Source organism: Procambarus clarkii, chromosome 5 (genome assembly GCF_040958095.1).
Source record: "Procambarus clarkii isolate CNS0578487 chromosome 5, FALCON_Pclarkii_2.0, whole genome shotgun sequence".
NCBI lineage: Eukaryota > Metazoa > Arthropoda > Malacostraca > Decapoda > Cambaridae > Procambarus > Procambarus clarkii.
In genome coordinates this window covers 29,319,688-29,343,063 of record NC_091154.1, presented here as the reverse complement: position 1 = coordinate 29,343,063, position 23,376 = coordinate 29,319,688, and the positions used below count along the sequence as shown (strand labels likewise).

General features: G+C 44.0%; 1 protein-coding gene across 1 annotated transcript in view; it reads left to right on the top strand.

Annotated features, from left to right (window-relative positions):
* Positions 1–23,376, top strand: part of LOC123748094 (uncharacterized) — a 208,107-nt gene that overhangs the window by 19,339 nt on the left and 165,392 nt on the right. The window contains exon 3 of the mRNA XM_069303372.1: positions 7,590–7,705. Coding sequence (XP_069159473.1) covers positions 7,590–7,705 — 116 coding nt within the window. The remainder of the gene's footprint in view (positions 1–7,589; positions 7,706–23,376) is intronic.

The window sequence follows — 23,376 nt, the reverse complement described above, 5'->3', positions numbered from 1 at the left end:
TGGTATCCTCATTTCTGTCTCTTTAATGCCTCTCTATTGTCCTTTGTTGCAAGTTCTCTATAATTTACCCCCCTGCATTTTTTGGGGGACTTTTCCTTACCTTCACTGCATTGCCTAATGAGCAAAGGGCTTACTCTGCTTTCCTCGTTTGAATGAGATGAACTGCTTACTGGCATTTGCATATTTCATTACGTCAAATTTTGTCCTTACTTCTGGTTCTTTCTCCCACGGAGGTTCAGAAGCAGATGACACCTGTAGCTCCCCATTCTCCTTCTCAAACGTGTTTTATGGTCGGAACCTTCCTTCTTTTAACCTCACTGTGTACTCGAACACAACAACACAGAGCTCAGTAGCGTCTCATTTGTTATCCTTTTGACATTTGTCTCGAGGAAAAAACACACTAAAGTCAACTAATTACAATTTAGGGCCACAGAACAAATGCTTGTGTACAAAAGCTGGGTGGGCTGTACAAGAGTCAGGTTGGGCTGTCTAAGAGGCTGGGGTGTGTGTTCTACAAAAGTCTGGGCTCGCATGCTATAAAAGCTGCGGGCTGCGATCAACATAAGCTAGTTACCGACACACTTCAAAGATCACAATTTCTCTCGAACCGTTCCGAAGACATATGACTTCAAGTTATTTTTGTCTAAATGTAGCTACGCGTCTCCTAAGCAAAATGGAGTCACAAAATGTTAAAACCGTGCCGTAAAATATTACAATCAGTGCCGTAATTGTGTCAAACCCACATGAGTGTGTCAAGGAGAAAGAGAAGGGGTTAGGGAAAGAGGATGGGTGGAAGGGGTAGGGGGAGGGAGAATGTGGGGGGGTTGCTTTACAATGTCGAAATGTAAAGAAAATATTTACGACACTGAAGTTTTCAAGTTTTCTCGTCCCAAAACTTCGTTCCAAGCTCCAGCCCAGGATGATAAAAATCGAGGTGTTGCATCCGTTTTGTTACTAAAGCTGGTACCCTGCTAGTATATGTCTATATATATATATATATATATATATATATATATATATATATATATATATATATATATATATATATATATATATATATATATATATATATATATATATATATATATATATATATATATATATATATATATATATATATATATATATATATATATATATACCGCCTGCTATCTCTGATCCATCACCAATATTTTATGCCGCTGCACCTGCATTTCTATGCTCCTACACCTGTAGTGTCTGTTTATGGCTCTGTGTTGTCGCAAACCAAGCGGCAAAAACTGTGACCAACAATTGGGTGGCCATAGTTGAAACTGCTTAGATTAGCATTCTTCTTGAGGGGGGGAATGTCACGTCCTTCATTAAAGTTGACGGCGCGTGCTGGAATGTGCAGCGCACAATATTAAATGTAAAGTTGCCAGAGTGTGAGGCATTGTTCTTGTCTCGTGAGACAAAAACACTAACTCACATTATATTGACCTGAGGAGTATCATCAGGTGTGTGTGTGTGTGTGTGTGTGTGTGTGTGTGTGTGTGTGTGTGTGTGTGTGTGTGTGTGTGTGTATGTGTGTGTGTGTGTGTGTGTGTGTGTGTGTGTGTGTGTGTGTGTGTGTGTGTGTGTGTGTGTGTGTGTGTGTGTGTGTGTGTGTTTGTTTTGGTGATTCGCGTCTGTAGCAAGAGAGAGAGAGAGAGAGAGAGAGAGAGAGAGAGAGAGAGAGAGAGAGAGAGAGAGAGAGAGAGAGAGAGAGAGAGAGAGAGAGAGAGAGAGAGAAAGAGAGGTCTAGTTAATGATTCTCGCGTCTTTGCTATATTAGTAATGCTGCCAACCTTTTGTTTTTCCCGACCTGCTTTCCAAGCTGCTGATGAAGTTGGCCTCCACCACTTGCTCTATTTAGTTCATTTCACGGGATAATCTCTTATACACTGAGGGCCTCGTAGGCCTCGTAGCCTGGTGGATAGCGCGCAGGATTCGTAATTCTGTGGCGCGGGTTCGATTCCCGCACGAGGCAGAAACAAATGGGCAAAGTTTCTTTCACCCTAAGTGCCCCTGTTACCTAGCAGTAAATAGGTACCTGGGAGTTAGTCAGCTGTCACGGGCTGCTTCCTGGGGTGTGTGTGTGTGTGGTGTGGGAAAAAAAAAAAAAAGTAGTTAGTAAACAGTTGATTAACAGTTGAGAGGCGGGCCCAAAGAGCAAAGCTCAACCCCCGCAAAAACACAACTAGTAAACACTGAATAACAGCTTCCCTGCGTCCCTCTGACTTACTTACTCGAGTCCGATTGTAATTCATCCTCTTCATTCCACTTCAGTTCATACATTTATCCAACCAGTGCCTGAAATATTCCTATGAGTTCGCTTCCAAAATGTTATTTGGCGAGTTGTTCAACAGATCTGCAAACCTCTGTTTTCGAACCGGTGTGTATACATATTTATTTTCCAGATCTTGACTTCTTTGAATTCATTGTTGCGCGTTCTAATCCGGATTGCTATTTTGAATTCTCTATTTCTAAACTTTTTCATTAATTTGCGCACTTCGTTCATATTCGGCTTCGCTCTAGGGAAGGTAAATATAATGTCTTGGTGTAGCTTCGTAAGGGAAGTTCTCTATGAGAGAATTATCACAAGCATGATTCTCTGTGTATTGTCAAGGTTATTTATATCCATTTTGTAGTATAGTGAACATACTCTCTCTTTCTGTGTGTGTGTGTGTGTGTGTGTGTGTGTGTGTGTGTGTACTCATCTATATGTACTCACCTATATGTGCTTGCAGGATCGAGCATTGACTCTTGGATCCCGCCTTTCTAGCTATCGGTTGTTTACAGCAATGACTCCTGTCCCATTTCCCTATCATACCTAGTTTTAAAAGAATGAATAGTATTTGCTTCCACAACCTGTTCTCCAAGTGCATTCCATTTTTCTACTACTCTCACGCTAAAAGAAAACTTCCTAACATCTCTGTGACTCATCTGAGTTTCCAGTTTCCATCCATGTCCCCTCGTTCTGTTATTATTACGTGTGAACATTTCATCTATTTCCACTTTGTCAATTCCCCTGAGTATTTTATATGTCCCTATCATATCTCCTCTCTCCCTTCTTTTCTCTAGTGTCGTAAGGTTCAGTTCCTTCAGCCGCTCTTCATATCCCATCCCTCGTAGCTCTGGGACAAGCCTCGTCGCAAACCTCTGAACCTTCTCCAGTTTCTTTATGTGTTTCTTCAGGTGGGGGCTCCATGATGGCGCGGCATACTCTAAGACGGGTCTCACGTAGGCAGTGTAAAGCGCCCTAAAAGCTTCCTCATTTAGGTTTCTGAATGAAGTTCTAATTTTCGCCAGTGTAGAGTACGCTGCTGTCGTTATCCTATTTATATGTGCCTCAGGAGTTAGATTAGGTGTCACATCCACTCCCAGGTCTCTTTCTCGAATCGTTACAGGTAGGCTGTTCCCCTTCATTGTGTACTGTCCCTTTGGTCTCCTGTCACCTGATCCCATTTCCATAACTTTACATTTACTGGTGTTAAACTCCAGTAGCCATTTCCCTGACCATCTCTGCAGCCTGTTTAAGTCCTCTTGGAGGATCCTACAATCCTCGTCTGTCACAACTCTTCTCATTAATTTTGCGTCATCTGCAAACATTGACATGTATGATTCCACTCCTGTAAACATATCATTTACGTAAATTAGAAAGAGGATTGGTCCCAGCACCGATCCTTGAGGTACTCCACTTGTTACTGTTCGCCAGTCCGACTTTTCGCCCCTTACCATTACCCTCTGGCTCCTTCCTGTTAGGTAGTTCCTCACCCATACTAGGGCCTTTCCGCTTACTCCTGCCTGCCTCTCAAGTTTGTATAGCAGTCTCATGTGCGGTACCGTATCAAAGGCCTTTTGGCAGTCAAGAAATATGCAGTCTGCCCAGCCTTCTCTGTCCTGCCTTATCCTTGTTACTTTATCATAGAATTCTGAAAGGTTTGTTAGGCATGATTTCCCTGTCCAGAACCCATGTTGGTGCTTGTTTACAAACCCAATGCTCTCCAGGTGCTCAACAAGTCTTAGCCTAATTATTCTTTCAAGTATTTTGCAGGGGATGCTTGTCAGTGATACGGGTCTGTAGTTAAGTGCCTCCTCCCTATCACCCTTTTTGAAAATCGGTACGACATTTGCCTCCTTCCAGCAACTGGGCAATTCTCCCGACATAAGTGACTCATTAAAGATCATTGCCAGAGGCACGCTGAGAGCCTGCGCTGCCTCTTTAAGTATCCACGGTGATACTTTGTCTGGTCCAACAGCTTTATTTGCATCCAGTGTTGTCAACTGTTTCATTACATCCTCTGCTGTCACCTCTATATCTGATAGTCTTTCATCTTGGGTAATCTCTTCTAACAATGGGAGCTGCTCAAGCTCGGTTGTGAACACTCCATGGAATTTTGCATTCAGTACCTCGCAGATTTCCTTGTCGCTTTCTGTATATGCCCCTTCTGTTTTCCTCAGTCTTGTCACTTGGTCATTTACCGACATCTTCCTTGTGTGTGTGTGTGTGTGTGTGTGTGTGTGTGTGTGTGTGTGTGTGTGTGTGTACTCACCTATTTGTGCTCGCAGGATCGAGCATTGACTCTTGGATGGCCTTTCTAGCTATCGGTTGTTTACAGCAATGACTCCTGTTTCATTTCCCTATCATATTTAGTTTTAAAATTATAAATAGAGTTTGCTTCCACAACCTGCTCCTTAAGTGCATTCCATTTTTCAACTACTCTCACGCTAAAAGAACACTTCCTAACATCTCTGTGACTCATCTGAGTTTCTAGCTTCCACCCATGTCCCCTCGTTCTGTGACTATTACGTGTGAACATTTCATCTATTTCCACTTTGTCAATTTCATTGAGTATTTATACGATTATATCATATCCCCCCTCTCCCTTCTTTTTTCTAGTGTCGTAAGGTTCAGTTCTTTCGGGCGCTCCTCATATCCCATTCCTCGTAACTCTGGGACGAGCCTCGTCGCAAATTCCTGAACCTTTGCCAGTTTCCTTATGTGTTTCTTCAGATGGAGACTCCATGATGAGGGAGGATACTCTAAGACTGGCCTCACGTAGGCAGTGTAAAGCGTCATAAAAGCCTCCTTACTTAGGTTCCTGAATGATGTTCTAACTTTTGCCATTGTAGAGTACGCTGCTGTCGTTATCCTATTTATATGTGCCTCAGAAGTTAGATTAATTGTTACGTCCACGCCCAGGTCTCTTTCTCGAATCGTCACAGGTAGGCAGTTCACCTTCATTGTGTACTGTCCCTTTGGTCTTCTATCACCTGATCCCATTTCCATAACTTTACATTTACGCGTGTCGAACTCCAGTAGCCATTTCTCTGACCATCTCTGCAGCCTGTCCAGGTTCTTTTGAAGGATCCTACAATCCTCATCTGTCACAACTCTTCTCATTAATTTTGCGTCATCCGCTAACATTGACATGTAGGATTCCTCTCCTGTAAACATATCATTTACGTAAATTATAAATAGTGTGTATGTGTGTGTGTGTGAAAATGTTTAAAACTTAATATGGAATCTGCCTCCACCACATCATTTCCATATGCATTCTGTGTGTGTGTGTGTGTGTGTGTGTGTGTGTGTGTGTGTGTGTGTGTGTGTGTGTGTGTGTGTGTGTGTGTGTGTGCGTGTGTGTGTGTGTGTGTGAGTGTGCGTGTGTGTGTGTGTACGTGTGTGTGTGTGTGTGTGTGTGTGTGTGTGTGTGTGTGTGTGTGTGTGTGTGTGTGTGTGTGTGTGTGTGTGTGTGTGTGTGTGCGTGTGTGTGTGTGTGTGTGAGTGTGCGTGTGTGTGTGTGTACGTGTGTGTGTGTGTGTGTGTGTGTGTGTGTGTGTGTGTGTGTGTGTGTGTGTGTGTGTGTGTGTGTGTGTGTGTGTGTGTGTGTGTGTGTAGAATGAGTGAATTAGCAAGTGAGGGGGGGAGGAGAGGGAATGAGTGCTCGTGAACGAGCGCGTGCGTGAGTTAGCGAGTGCAACAGTCAGCCCTGTACATTGCGATGCAATTAGACGCAGCACTGGACTATTTCGATAAAGTGCTGCCGCTAGGAAGATCCTCCCGACCGTACGAGACTGCACAGCTTCCCTGAAATTGTGGATAACTGCACAAGTCTCTACTGATTTAGAATTTGGGAAAGACCTGGGTAAATATTGGTTGGGAAACCTGGTTGTTGAGTTATGGAGCAGATTGCCGAGTAACGTAATTGACCTGAGGTTTTACCTGAGTGTGTCAAGCGTAGGTTAAACAAATATATGAATGAGTTTGGTTAAGAATAGGAGTTGCCACATGCAGGCCAAGAGGAATTCTGCAATATTCTTACTATTTATATTCACACGCGCAAAATACATTATGTGTAATTGATTACAAATATTACCTGGAATTTTCGTGTTTGTTGTCTTACGAACTTATTAATTAAGTTTAATGAAAGCTTGGATTAGATTTATAAATATTCTGTTTACTCCAGCCAGTATTGTAATGCTCTATTTTTGTTGCTACGAATAGAGTTTCTGATTCTGATAATGCCAATATTTAAATGTACATCAGTTACCAATAAAACTTTTGATTTGATTCATTTGGTTTTAAAAACACTGCTTTATTTTCCATTGGTCATACCATTTATGGAGATGTATTAATCTATTATTAGTAATGGCTCTATCAACAATAATTTGTTTACCTAAATTTTCCAAAAAGGCTGTGATTCAGATATATATATATATATATATATATATATATATATATATATATATATATATATATATATATATATATATATATATATATATATATATAAAATACACCAATGAGCTCACACGTATTTCGGTGTTTGGTTACTTGTGCTGCTGCTCCTCTTTCATCTTGCACACTCCTTCCCATCCCATGACACTGCACAGCACACTCCATCAACTCTCCTGCCGCACCCCAAATATACATGTATACCCCTGTATACCACTTATGTAAGACCAATCCTGGAGTATGCAGCTCCAGCCTGGAGTCCATACCTAGTTAAACACAAGACGAAGTTAGAGAAGATTCAGAGGTATGCCACCAGACTGGTCCCGGAACTGAGAGGAATGAGTTACGAGGAAAGGCTAAGGGAGCTGAACCTCGCAACCCTGGAAAACACAAGAGTAAGGGGAGACATGATAACCACCTACAAAATTCTCAGGGGAATTGACAAGGTGGACAAAGATAAACTCTTTAACCCGGGTGGAACACGAACAAGGAGACACAGGTGGAAACTTAGTACCCAGATGAGCCACAGAGACGTTAGAAAGAATTTTTTCAGTGTCAGGGTAGTTAACAAATATAATGCATTAAGTAGTGTTGTGGTGAAGGCAGACTCCATACACAGTTTGATATATAGATATGATAGACCTCAATAGGCTCAGGAATCTGTACACCAATTGATTGACAGTAGAGAGGCGGGACCAAAGAGCCAGAGCTCAACCCCCGTAAACACAACTAGGTGAGTACCCCCTAGCCTGGCATCACACCCCTAGGCACACCTCCCTTCAAAAACACATTCCAGCACACCTTTCTTCATATATCCACACAGCTTGACGTACCTTCTGCTCCTCTCCCACAGGCGCGGAGGTGAGGTACAGCATCACCGGAGGCAACAAGGACGGGCTCTTCACCATAGACCAGCGCTCAGGGCTCATCACCCTGGCGGCAGCGCTCGACTATGAGATCCACGACAAGGTGAGCTCAGGTCCGGAGGGTTTGGGAGATTTAGAGGCAAGGTGAGAGCGGAAGAGTATTTTGTGTGTGTGTGTGTGTGTGTGTGTGTGTGTGTGTGTGTGTGTGTGTGTGTGTGTGTGTGTGTGTGTGTGTGTGTGTGTGTGTGTGTGTGTGTGTGTGAGTGTATGTATGTATGTATGTATGTATGTATGTATGTATGTATGTATGTATGTATGTATGTATGTATGTATGTATGTATGTATGTATGTTGTGACGAGAATCTGGAATAGAGCAGTAACTATTATCGCAGGTGTTGTGCTAATCTCACATTAATAATAATAATAAAAAGATTAAACAAAGTAAAAAACGGCTTGATATCTTTACCATGTGAGAACTGCGGGTAAAAACAAGAAAATAAAAACTTTAAACATTTAATATAACAACAATAACTTTAATTTTACACAAACTGACTAGTAACAATTATTGAAAACAAACCCCTTAACCACTTGGCTTAAACACAATCAAAAGAGAAATATTTGCATGTGAAATTTTCGTTACTAACAAAAGTGAAGGAAATACTTTATACAAAATTGCTATGTGCGTCTACCACCACCCGGAGGCGAGAGTAGATGCGGCAGCAATGAGCATGAGAAGAATAATCCGACGCTCTGGATTGATTGATTGATAAAGGTTAAGTCACCCAAGAGGTGGCACGATCATGAATATCCCGTAAGTGGTGGGTCTTTTGAGTCATTACCAGTATCAGGATCTGATACTGGAGATCTGTGGAGGTGCGACTACACCCTGCGTGACGGGAGATGTCTACCGCGGACGCTCTGGACACTGGCAGGGCTTCTTGTATGAGCTGTGACGTCATATTTGGCGCGAATACTGGATTTGAAAACAAGAAACAAGTAGTTAAACGACCGAGAGAGGTAGTTAGCTGGTGGCGTCTGGTCAACCAGCGAGACAGCAGGTGCAGGTGTCTCGTGTACTGTAGGGTGAAGGGGTGGGGGAGAGGGGGGAGGAAGCGTGTCTTGACAATACGTTTTGCCACGTATTGTTGTTGTTGTTGATGTTGAAGCCTGCTGATATGTAGGCGGTAAAGGAACAGACAGGAGCTACTGCTATGCAGGAGATAACAATAACAATGAATATTTATATAAATAAGAATGCCTGTTCTGTGTTGGAAGCCAGAGGCTTGAGGCTATTCTCACACAATTTTGCACCCTGATTCCCGCAGGGTACGTGCCCCGCATAGTCAGTTCGGGGTTGAAGGAAATCGTACCACAATGACATCTTCAATATCACATTAAATGGAACCCGGATTACTATTTGCTTCCTTTCTGTTTCCTTAGTATAATATATAAGACATTATGCACTAATGTCTGCAGTTTCTTTGATGACGTTATCAACACTGGTTCTACCTCTGTACCCAACCGTTGGTCACCTCTCAATACACACACACTTCCAGGTGCTTAAGATGTGTCTTGACGGGCACTTGAGGTGGCCTTTACCGTGCTGACACGGCTGCTACCCCCCTCCTCACCAGACAGACAGACACACACACACACACACACACACACACACACACACACACACACACACACACACACACACACACACACACACACACAGAAATGTATTAGGCAGTGATGTGGTGGAGGCTGACTCCATACATAGTTTCAAATGTAGATATGATAGAGCCCAGTAGGCTCAGGATTCTGTACATCAGTTGATTGACAGTTGAGAGGCGGGACCAAAGAGCCAGAGCTCAACCCCCGCAAGCATAACTAGGTGGGTACAACTAGGTGAGTACATACAGAGTACCAGCAATTAATGAAAAGTTTATTCCTTATTTTAGTTGAAAACCATTATGTATATTCCTATGCCTCCCTCTTTTTAAGCGGATTTTCCACTCAGAATAAACCTCATTAGAGAAGGATTTTCGTCGTTTTCTGACCATCAGTTTTAATACATTTATGGTCAATATTCTGACGACACATTACAGGGCATTCGATATTTTGAACCCTTCGCACAGCTTACTTAAATAACATTGATAAGTTTTGCAATGTATTTCATATTTCTTTCTCCTCTTTCTTGCCGCTTTCTCCTATTTCTTGCTGCTGTCTTCTCTTTCTTGCTGCTTTCTCCTCTTTCTCTCCTGTCTCTTTCATTCCTCTCTCATCTTGTTTTATTATCTCCTAGAAAGAACGTAGAATTATAAACAATACTGGAAACAAAAGGCTTATTGAGTCATGAAAGGCTGTGTCATTTTCATTCCCAAAGCTAACTTATATATATATTTGTCTAACCTACGCTTGAAACACTCTATCGATCCCTCCTCTGCCATATTACCAGGTAATCTGTTCCTTGAACTATCAACAGATGTCCCAAGATAGAGCACTCGCCCACTCCACTGGGAGGAAGGGAATTATAAGGGGAAAAGTTCCAAGTCATTACGACTATATAGCACTTGGAAGGGGTCAGGATAAGGCTTTGGGATGGGACGAGGGGAAGGAATGGTGGCCAACCACTTGGACGGTCGGGGATTGATTGAAATTATATATTAGTATTCTCCCTTGCCGTGTCCCACCTTCTTGATCAGAACCGAAGTGTATGTAGGTGTCAGCCAGGGTGGATACACATGTGTACTCCCACACCAGCTGCTTACCCCTTTTCCAGGGGCATATAGTGATGCCATCAGGGCAAAGTGCGGGGTCATCTGGGTTTTGGTCCACTAGGATTCGGAGTTCTCTCTCCGCTGGGCACTGAGCTAAGGCAAGGATCCTCTTGATGATGTCATTCACCTAGTTGTGTCTTGCATTAAAGCTCTTGGAGCTTCTGCAGTGCAGTGCACGCTGTCCAAATTAGTCTGCTTCCACTCTGTTGTAAATACACATGTATGCAGTGTGAATTGGGGCACCAAGGCGGAGGGCCACTACTACACGAAGAGATTCTTCTGGATCTAGATGCATGCCTGTTTCCGACATGGGTACTGCGAGAAGGAAGTCCCTTGCATGGGGGACACGCTCTGCTCTGAGGCACGGTTTCTCCTTGTCTGATGTTTCAGCCCTGAGCATTGTATCAGCTATTCTTTCCACTAGTGGGTGGTCCCAGTCGGACTGTTTGTGTGTTTTTGTTGCATCTATGTTGGATGTTGGGGCTGCAAGAGCAGCACACTGATTTGAACATTCAATGAAAGCAGGATCATGTATCCCTGCTGAATTACTCAGGGGTTCTGATAGGATATGAATCACAAGGTCGAACGATGCATGGGAGAAGAAAAGAAAGGCTAATAAAGCAATCTCGTTGACTGTGCGGACATCGAGGCCGCCGAGTCTTACAGGGAAGGTTTCTTGCCCCTTTGAAAGTCATCCAACGGGAGGTTCAGGATTTTCTGCAGCATATATTGCTGAAGAAAATAAAGCATGATATATATATATATATATATATATATATATATATATATATATATATATATATATATATATATATATATATATATATATATATATATATATATATATATATATATATATATATATCGGTGGTGAGAAGGAAAGAGACAGAGTCAACTAGCTAGACATTCCCACGTGTCAACAACCCCCGCCCCCCCATTCCTCCCCCCCCCCACCACTGTTAAAAGCCTCGTTACATGGCCTATTCACAGCCGTGGCTCCTCTTTCAACAAACAACCCCCTTTGACGTAACGTTTGCTATTGACATCATTCCTTTTGAGCGGCACTGGTGGTGGGAGGTGGTGTGATATGGCAGGCCTGTGTGTGCGTGTGCGGGCTTGTGTGTGTGTGTGTGTGTGTGTGTGTGTGTGTGTGTGTGTGTGTGTGTGTGTGTGTGTGTGTGCGTATGCTGGCCTGTGTGTGTGTGTGTTTACTAGTTGTGTTGTGTTTTTGCGGGGGTTGAGCTTTGCTCTTTCGGCCCGCCTCTCAACTGTCAATCAACTGTTTACTAACTACTTTTTTTTTCCACACCACACACACACACCCCAGGAAGCAGCCCGTGACAGCTGGCTAACTCCCAGGTACCTATTTACTGCTAGGTAACAGGGGCACTTAGGGTGAAAGAAACTTTGCCCATTTGTTTCTGCCTCGCGCGGGAATCGAACCCGCGCCACAGAATTACGAGTCCTGCGCGCTATCCACCAGGCTACGAGGCCCCTATCCACCAGGCTACGAGGCCCCTGTGTGTGTGTGTGCGTGTGCTGGCCTGTGTGTGCGTATGCTGGCTTGTGTGTGCGTGTGCTGGCCTGTATGTGCGTATACTGGCGTGTGTGTGTGTGTGTGTGTGTGTGTGTGTGTGTGTGTGTGTGTGTGTGTGTGTGTGTGTGTGTGTGTGTGTGTGTGTGTGTGTGTGTGTGTGTGTATGTATGTGTGTGTGTATGTATGTGTGTGTGTGTGTGTGTGTGTGTGTGTGTGTGTGTGTGTGTGTGTGTGTGTGTGTGTGTGTGTGTGTGTGTGTGTGTGTGTGTGTGTGTTTGTGTTCTCGTTTGTCTACGTTTGTGTGAGTTTGCGTTGCCATATGTACATGTGCATGAATTTATGTAGGTGTATTATATTCATGAATATGTATGTATGAATACATGCATGTAAAGCATTATTTTTCACGTTTGCTTGCCCGTGGAATCCATTCAGAAACAAATAACCAATTCGCCGTTTTCCTCTTGAATTATTTTTAGTGTTGACTTTTTTGCTCTTTTTTTTTTTTGGTGATGATTTAAAATTGTTTCCCCGTTTCACAAAAACACATTTTCTATACAGCATTAAAGCAATTGAATTCCAACACAGCGTTCTCTTTTTTCATGCTTTACAAGAAACGCGTTCTGTTCTTGAACTGAAACAAAGACAGTTCGTGATTTCATGACGTAGCTTGTATTTATGCATTTCGCTTTATTATACGTTCAACGAGAATCAGTACTAGATGTATTTGGGGATAATGAGGAATATGACGTCAGGAGGTGAGAGTTGAGGATAGTGAGAGAAATGTGTGAGGAATATGAGATGGGAAGTGAGGAGAATAACTTGCTTGCAAGGATGCAGATGATGAGTCGCAATAACGTGGATGAAGACATGTCAGACCATGAATACACGACGACGTCGTTTCGGTCCATCCTGATCCGTTATGACGTACTGAACACGACTTGATAATGGTCCAGAGGACGGACCGAAACGTCGTCGTTTTGGAACTTCGTCGTTTCTCCATTTTCTAACTATAATGATGTTACTGGAATATACGTTGAAAATGAGAGAGAAGCAATCAACTTCAGAAGGAACTTGAATTATGGGATAGATGCAAGTGAGAGAGTGAGAGAGAGTGAGAGAGAGTGAGAGAGAGAGAGAGAGAGAGAGAGAGAGCGTGTGAGAAATTTTCAAATGTAGAATTTCCAAAGAGAACGAGGAAAAAAACGCGTAGAAAACATAACATGTTGGAGCGTTCTCGAGCCTAACTTGACAAGTCTTCAACTCCGGGCGACGCCGGTGACACCCCAACAGTATTACACGGGAAGAGCCGCTCAAGAGCTTCCAGTGACACGAGAGGGGAAAAAAATTACCCTTCTTGCTCTCAAACGCAGAAATGTTCAAATATTATATACGCACAGACAGGCGGGCTGGTGGACGGACACGCACACACACACACACACACACACACACACACACACACACACACACACACACACACACACACACACACACACACACACACACACACACACACATAGGTATAGGGTATAGATTCGTTCCTCTCAATGTTTGCCGACGATGCAAAAATTATGAGGAGGATTGAAACAGAGGATGATAGTAGGAGGCTACAAGATGACCTGGATAGACTGAGTGAATGGTCCAACAAATGGCTGTTGAAGTTCAACCCGAGTAAATGCAAAGTAATGAAACTAGGCAGTGGAAACAGGAGGCCAGGCACAGGATACAGAATAGGAGATGAAGTACTTAATGAAACAGACAGAGAGAAAGATCTAGGAGTTGATATCACACCAAACCTGTCTCCTGAAGCCCACATAAAGAGAATAACGTCTGCGGCATATGCGAGGCTGGCTAACATCAGAACGGCGTTCAGGAACCTGTGTAAGGAATCATTCAGAATCTTGTACACCACATATGTAAGACCAATCCTGGAGTATGCGGCCCCAGCATGGAGCCCGTACCTTGTCAAGCACAAGACGAAGCTGGAAAAAGTCCAAAGGTATGCTACTAGACTAGTCCCAGAACTAAGAGGCATGAGTTATGAGGAAAGGCTGCGGGAAATGCACCTCACGACACTGGAAGACAGAAGAGTAAGGGGGGACATGATCACAACCTACAAAATCCTCAGGGGAATCGACCGGGTAAACAAGGATGAACTTTTCAACACTGGTGGGACGCGAACAAGGGGACACAGGTGGAAGCTGAGTACCCAAATGAGCCACAGAGACGTTAGAAAGAACTTTTTCAGTGTCAGAGTAGTTAGCAAATGGAATGCATTAGGAAGTGATGTGGTGGAGGCTGACTCCATTCACAGTTTCAAATGTAGATATGATAGAGCCCAATAGGCTCAGGAATCTGTACACCAGTTGATTGACGGTTGAGAGGCGGGACCAAAGAGCCAGAGCTCAACCCCCGCAAGCACAATTAGGTGAGTACAATTAGGTGAGTACACACACACACACACACACACACACACACACACACACACACACACACACACACACACACACACACGCACACACACACACACACACACACACACACACACACCCGCGCAGGACTCGTAATTCTGTGGCGCGGGTTCGATTCCCGCACGAGGCAGAAACAAATGGGCAAAGTTTCTTTCACCCTAAGTGCTCCTGTTACTTAGCAGTAAATAGGTACCTGGGAGTTAGTCAGCTATCACGGGCTGCTTTCTGGGGTGTGTGTGTGTGGTGTGGGGAAAAAAAAAAAAAAAGTAGTTAGTAAACAGTTGATTGACAGTTGAGAGGCGGGCCGAAAGAGCAAAGCTCAACCCCAGCAAAAACACAACTAGTAAACACACAAATTACCTACACAATTCTCACAGGAATTGACAGAGTAGATAAAGATAAACTGTTTAACGCTGGTGGTACGCGAACTGGAAACTGAGTACCCAAATGAACCACAGGGACGTTATAAAGAAATTTTTCAGCGTCAGAGTAGTTAACATATCGAATGCATTAATTAGGCAGTGATTTGATGGAGGCTGACTCCATACACAGTTTCAAATATAGATATGAAGAACCTTCATATCTATAGCTCGAGAACCTCAGGAATCTGTACACCAATAGATTGACGATTGAGAGGCGGGACGAAAGAGCAAAAGCTCAACCCCCCGCAAGCACAAATAGATGAGTACAAATAGACGAGTACACACTCACATACACACTTCTTTATGAAGAATATGTTCAACCAGTGGTAGAGTACACAGTACGAGTGTGTGTGGTACTCACCTGGTACCTAACTGTGGTACCAACAACATAAAACTCAAAGCAAAGATTGAGAAAGTATAGATATTTACAGCACAAATACTCTTATAAACTAGAATTAGTGGAAATTGAGATACCGGGGAAGACTGTAGAGGCTATGCTTAATGACAATGGATAGAGAAATATAGGGAACATAATCAAGATATATAAAATACTCCGAATAATTTATGAAAGATATAGACAATGTTTATGGTCATCCATTACTACAGTGAAACTAGAGGAAATGCAAGAAAGTTAACCACGCAGATACGCCACGGAAATTAAAGGAAATACTTCAAGTATCACACGACTGAAACCTTGAAAGGCGAGGACCAGGAGCCTAAGCTCAGTCCTTAAACTATATTATCCACTTACTGTTAGACCAGGACACACACAAACACCCAAAAACACAAACTTTTTATTTATATAAATATTTAAATGACAATAAAATTCCAAACACAGTGATTTAGTGCAGGGGATGAGTCATAATAACGTGGCTGAAGTATGTTGACCAGACCACACACTAGAAGTTGAAGGGACGACGACGTTTCCTTCCTTCTATGGTCCAGGACGGACCGAAACGTCGTCGTCCCTTCAACTTCTAGTGTGTGGTCTGGTCAACAGTGATTTAGTGAAATTACCAGTATCAAAATATTGACGCTTTTACGAACAAATGATCATCGACTTTGATATGTTACCAAGATTCGTGCGCTTCTTATTAAGCGAAACCACTTCCAATCTGGTGCTTGTTAACTACTAAGAATAGTCTGCACGTTCGCTTGAACAAAAGAGAAAGTTTGTAACAAAATATGCCCACAAATTGCTTAGATCAACCTACAAATTTGGGTTCAAACGTGAACTATCGCAAGTAGTTGAGAATTGCATGTATCAACTCAGGTGAATATATTTCTTTACTCAATGACGGATGGAATTCTGTCACTATTGTGAGTGTAGAATTGGATCGAATACGTCGCTCGTCTTTAATGAAATAGTTTGCCTTGTCACACTTAAATATTCTCCTCACGTGTGTGGTGTTGACATGATATCCACGTGTGTGGTGTTGTCATAATATCCACGTGTACGGTGTTGTCATAATATCCACGTGTACGGTGTTGTCATAATATCCACGTGTACGGTGTTGTCATAATATCCACGTGTACGGTGTTGTCATAACATCCACGTGTACGGCGTTGACATAATATCCACGTGTACGGTGTTGTCATAATATCCACGTGTACGGCGTTGTCATAATATCCACGTGTACGGTGTTGTCATAATATCCACGTGTACGGTGTTGTCATAACATCCACGTGTACGGTGTTGACATAATATCCACGTGTACGGTGTTGTCATAATATCCACGTGTACGGTGTTGTCATAACATCCACGTGTACGGCGTTGACATAATATCCACGTGTACGGTGTTGTCATAATATCCACGTGTACGGTGTTGACATAATATCCACGTGTACGGTGTTGACATAATTCCTTCCCTGCGGGTATGTGGTTGACATAATATCCACGTGTACGACGTTGACATAATTCCTTCCCTGCGGGTATGTGGTTGACATAATATCCACGTGTACGACGTTGACATAATTCCTTCCCTGCGGGTATGTGGTTGACATAATAAATTGGCTCTGGAATGGGTACGTCCGACAGTGACAGCCTGTGACTGATGTCCTCTCTAACTTTATTAATATTAGTGATGAACAGGTTATTTTCTTGCTAATCTCACAGTTGACTGGAGAGGAAGAACTAGGTAGGAAAAGCGAAAGGGATGGAAGGGGAAAACACAGTAACGAAGGGAAAAGGATAGAAGGGGGAATACAGTAACGAATTGAAAGGGTGTATACCAGCACGTCAGTGATACAGCTGGATATCTAATTTATTGATTTAACTGCAATTATTTCTGACGACGCAATGTAACCCAAAGCAAAAAAAAACCAAGGAAAACAAAAAGTGGTATTAAAGTGGACTTCAACTTCAGACTCCCTGAGCCACAGTGAAGCCTCACTGCACGGGACAAGGATTCGAACCCTTGATGACCACCAAGGAGACAAACCAAGACACCATTTGAATTTTTAAAAGCTCAGCGAGACGGCGGGTTTAAGGTGTTGGCTCAATGGGGCAGTGAGCCAGTAAGAGGTACCTAGTTAGAGGTACCAAGAAGCACTTGCAGAGAAGTTCCGTCCTAAGGGCTGTCCCGGTCCCATACATCAAGCAGGTAACGCCAGTGCAGTGACAGGTAAGATCAATCTAAAGTCATTTAAGTTAAAGGAAAAAGAAGGGGAAAGATAGAATCGGTAAGGAAAAGGGAGAAAATAATGCGAGAAGGGAAGGATAAGGGAGGGTTAGAGGCATGAGGAGAAGAACAGGATTGTTCAAGAGTTTCGTGAATAGTAAAGGGGGTATATGCACAGCTCGGGTAGGGAATGTAACGGGAAGATGATGGGAGTGTGGAAGAGGAAGGCCGTTTGATGGGACAGAGGTAAAAAAGATGTCAAGGAAGTACGAATCATTATGATGTAAAATTGACGATCTGGTGTATGGTATGGGAGAGAGAGAGAGAGAGAGAGAGAGAGAGAGAGAGAGAGAGAGAGAGAGAGAGAGAGAGAGAGAGAGAGAGAGAGAGAGAGAGAGAGAGAGAGAGAGAGAGAGAGAGAGATAGAGAGAAGAAGCACACACGGACATGGAGACAACGATAGAGAAAATCTTTACTAATAGCGATAAAATAAAGTCAACAAGAGACATTAAGACTCTCTCGTTAGCTGCAATTTGGCTCAAGATCCTGCAACAATGCTTCTGCAAACGACGTTTGCCTTTTTACACAGTCCGGTTTTCTTCGAGTCTTCAGAAACGTCTAGCGAGGAGAATTCCAACTTCTCAGCATTATTTAACGTATTTAAGTGTTTTTCCAACAAACACTGCAATTATGGAGGTGTCATCTGGCTGTGGATTAGTTCCAGAAATTACAAGTGTCTCATTTTGTGTCTCGACTCCAATGTGTCAAGCCAAATGCAATAAGCAGGCTTCAGTATTTCATATATCTGTTTTTAGAACTTTTTACCTTGACTTATGTTTGCCTGACCCTTGAGGGGGGGCATTGGAGGGGGGGGCATTGGAGGGGGGGGGGGAGGAGGGAGTTAGGAAGGAAAAGACAGAAAGGGTGATTGAAATAATTTGGAATATTTTAGAAAAGAGTAGAGTAGATGAATGAATAGAATAGTTGGGGGACAAATATATATATGTATATATATATATATATATATATATATATATATATATATATATATATATATATATATATATATATATATATATATATATATATATATATAAATATATATGAATGAAAACTCACACCCCAGAAGTGACTCGAACCCATACTCCCAGGAGCAACGCAACTGGTAACTACAGGGCGCCTTAATCCACTTGACCATCACGGCCGTCAAAAGGAAGTGATAGCCGAGGCTATTTGAGCCACTTCCCCGACGGCAACTCGGATGGTAATCTTGGGCATAGCATTTCACCAAATCACCTCATTCTTTGGGGCACACGTGAGGAACACAAATGCGAACAAGCCTGAATGGTCCCCAGGACTATATGCGAATGAAAACTCACACCCCAGAAGTGACTCGAACCCATACTCCCAGGAGCAACGCAACTGGTAACTACAGGGCGTCTTAATCCACTTGACCATCACGGCCGTCAAAAGGAAGTGATAGCCGAGGCTATTTGAGCCACTTCCCCGACGGCAACTCGGATGGTAATCTTGGGCATAGCATTTCACCAAATCACCTCATTCTTTGGGGCACACGTGAGGAACACAAATGCGAACAAGCCTGAATGGTCCCCAGGACTATATGCGAATGAAAACTCACACCCCAGAAGTGACTCGAACCCATACTCCCAGGAGCAACGCAACTGGTAACTACAGGGCGCCTTAATCCACTTGACCATCACGGCCGTCAAAAGGAAGTGATAGCCGAGGCTATTTGAGCCACTTCCCCGACGGCAACTCGGATGGTAATCTTGGGCATAGCATTTCACCAAATCACCTCATTCTTTGGGGCACACGTGAGGAACACAAATGCGAACAAGCCTGAATGGTCCCCAGGACTATATGCGAATGAAAACTCACACCCCAGAAGTGACTCGAACCCATACTCCCAGGAGCAACGCAACTGGTAACTACAGGGCGCCTTAATCCACTTGACCATCACGGCCGTCAAAAGGAAGTGATAGCCGAGGCTATTTGAGCCACTTCCCCGACGGCAACTCGGATGGTAATCTTGGGCATAGCATTTCACCAAATCACCTCATTCTTTGGGGCACACGTGAGGAACACAAATGCGAACAAGCCTGAATGGTCCCCAGGACTATATGCGAATGAAAACTCACACCCCAGAAGTGACTCGAACCCATACTCCCAGGAGCAACGCAACTGGTAACTACAGGGCGCCTTAATCCACTTGACCATCACGGCCGTCAAAAGGAAGTGATAGCCGAGGCTATTTGAGCCACTTCACCGACGGCAACTCGGATGGTAATCTTGGGCATAGCATTTCACCAAATCACCTCATTCTTTGGGGCACACGTGAGGAACACAAATGCGAACAAGCCTGAATGGTCCCCAGGACTATATGCGAATGAAAACTCACACCCCAGAAGTGACTCGAACCCATACTCCCAGGAGCAACGCAACTGGTAACTACAGGGCGCCTTAATCCACTTGACCATCACGGCCGTCAAAAGGAAGTGATAGCCGAGGCTATTGTTGCCGAGTTGCCGTCGGGGAAGTGGCTCAAATAGCCTCGGCTATCACTTCCTTTTGACGGCCGTGATGGTCAAGTGGATTAAGGCACCCTGTAGTTACCAGTTGCGTTGCTCCTGGGAGTATGGGTTCGAGTCACTTCTGGGGTGTGAGTTTTCATTCGCATATAGTCCTGGGGACCATTCAGGCTTGTTCGCATTTGTGTTCCTCACGTGTGCCCCAAAGAATGAGGTGATTTGGTGAAATGCTATGCCCAAGATTACCATCCGAGTTGCCGTCGGGGAAGTGGCTCAAATAGCCTCGGCTATCACTTCCTTTTGACGGCCGTGATGGTCAAGTGGATTAAGGCGCCCTGTAGTTACCAGTTGCGTTGCTCCTGGGAGTATGGGTTCGAGTCACTTCTGGGGTGTGAGTTTTCATTCGCATATAGTCCTGGGGACCATTCAGGCTTGTTCGCATTTGTGTTCCTCACGTGTGCCCCAAAGAATGAGGTGATTTGGTGAAATGCTATGCCCAAGATTACCATCCGAGTTGCCGTCGGGGAAGTGGCTCAAATAGCCTCGGCTATCACTTCCTTTTGACGGCCGTGATGGTCAAGTGGATTAAGGCGCCCTGTAGTTACCAGTTGCGTTGCTCCTGGGAGTATGGGTTCGAGTCACTTCTGGGGTGTGAGTTTTCATTCGCATATAGTCCTGGGGACCATTCAGGCTTGTTCGCATTTGTGTTCCTCACGTGTGCCCCAAAGAATGAGGTGATTTGGTGAAATGCTATGCCCAAGATTACCATCCGAGTTGCCGTCGGGGAAGTGGCTCAAATAGCCTCGGCTATCACTTCCTTTTGACGGCCGTGATGGTCAAGTGGATTAAGGCGCCCTGTAGTTACCAGTTGCGTTGCTCCTGGGAGTATGGGTTCGAGTCACTTCTGGGGTGTGAGTTTTCATTCGCATATAGTCCTGGGGACCATTCAGGCTTGTTCGCATTTGTGTTCCTCACGTGTGCCCCAAAGAATGAGGTGATTTGGTGAAATGCTATGCCCAAGATTACCATCCGAGTTGCCGTCGAGGAAGTGGCTCAAATAGCCTCGGCTATCACTTCCTTTTGACGGCCGTGATGGTCAAGTGGATTAAGGCGCCCTGTAGTTACCAGTTGCGTTGCTCCTGGGAGTATGGGTTCGAGTCACTTCTGGGGTGTGAGTTTTCATTCGCATATAGTCCTGGGGACCATTCAGGCTTGTTCGCATATATATATATATATATATATATATATATATATATATATATATATATATATATATATATATATATATATATATATATATATATATATATATATATATATATATAAATACAGGGCATCGTAGAGAGAATAGAGGGTCTTCTGCCAAATATCCATAAAACTAAACCTGAAGACAGCACACTCCTAGGAGCTCCCCTGGGGTTGAAAGCCATCGATGAGGTCCTTGATAAGAAAATCGCTGACCTTAAGAGGATGGATGGGAGGATTGAGGATATTGATGCTCATGATGCACTCTACCTCATCACCAGATGTCTGTCCCTCCCCAGGTTAACCTACTTTCTGAGGTGTTCACCATCTTACAGTAGCCAAAAACTAAGTGAGTATGACCGGTTACTGAAATCAATGCTAGAAAAAGCCCTTAACCTCTCTCTCGATGACCTACAGTGGAAACAAGCCTCTCTTCCCGTAAGACTTGGGGGCCTCGGAGTTCGAACAGCAACGCAAATCGATGTTCCAGCCTTCCTGTCCTCCTTATCAGCATCCGACAACCTTGTGAAGGAAATTCTACCTGCCCACTTACATCAGCTGGCAGGTGTACATGATCCCAATTTTACACGCTGTGCCACAGAGTGGGCCTCTCGTGCAGGCCAATCACCTCAACCACCATCCCCAAAATCCCACAAGCAATCCAGCTGGGATGGTCCCATTGTAGACCAAGTTGCTGCAGAGTGCCTGGGTGCTGCAACAACACAACACGACATTGCTCGCCTCACAGCAGTAGCAGCACCACATGCAGGGGATTTCCTGTTAGCAACCCCAATGTCTGCAACTGGCACGCGTCTCACACCACACGCCCTCCGAATTGCTGTGGCCCTCCGCCTTGCTGCCCCAATCCACACCAGATATAGGTGTATTTGCGGCGAGGTGGTGGCTGATAGGTACGGTCACCATGGCCTACTCTGCCAAAGCACAGGGGGATGGCACTCGAGGCACAGTGAAGTTAACGACATCATCAAGAGGAGCCTCACCACAGCTGGATGCCCAGCTGAAAGAGAGCCCCGTTACCTAACGCCCCGTAACTCTGATGCTCTTATTGGTCGCCCGGATGGTATCACAGTGAACCCCTGGAAGAATGGCAAGCAGTTGGTATGGGACTACACGTGCGTATCAACCCTGGCTAACACCTACATTAACCTCAGTGTTGCACAACCAGGTGGCGCTGCCACCCACAGGGAAGCAGCCAAATCCCGTAAGTATAGAGAACTGGATCACCACTACAATTTTGTCCCCATTGCTTCTGAGACGCTCGGCGCCTGGGGTAAAAGTGCTACCAGTTTTTTGAAGGAACTGGGTTCTAGGCTCATTGAAACAACAAGGGACCCGAGAGCTGCAAGCTTTCTTTTCCAGCGCCTCAGTGTGGCGATACAGAGGGGAAATGCGCACTGCATCCAGGGTTCCTGCCCGCCATCTGAGGAGCTGGAGGAACTCGACAACCTATGACAACCATCTTTGTAACCCATATGTAACTCCTTTTTTGTAACAAAGTTCAAATAAAGTAAATATATATATATATATATATATATATATATATATATATATATATATATATATATATATATATATATATATATATATATATATATATTATATACACACACACTCATACTTTAGGAGATTGGAATTTATCCCCTCTCCTCTCCCCTCTCTCCTTTCCTCTCGATCCACTCTTGCAATCTTCTTCTCTCCCACTCTCCACCTTTTTTCCCCCAACTATCCCCAACTATCTCCAATATCTCCCTCTCCCGTTCTCAAACCTTATCCCCATCTGCTTCCTATCTATCTACCCCCCTCTCCTCCGTTTCTCATCTCTTCTTCCTTCTCTTTAAACACTTCGCTCCACCCCTCTCTTACCTCTCCTCTGCTCTTCCTCTTCTCCTGTCCCCCTCTCTTCTTCCCTTTCTTTAAACATTTATCACTTTCCCCTTTTCTCTTTCCCTATTTATTTGGTAGATGGTCAATATTCGACTCGTCTTCTTCTTAATGGGACCAAAAGGACCGTCCCCCAACCAGCCTATGTCTGTCCCATACCTCAGACCATTCACCCTGCAAAGCTGGATGAGACTAACCTTCAGTGTGTGGCTTCCAGCCTCAAACAGACTGACAGGGTCTCTAATAGTTATAGATAATCTCTAAA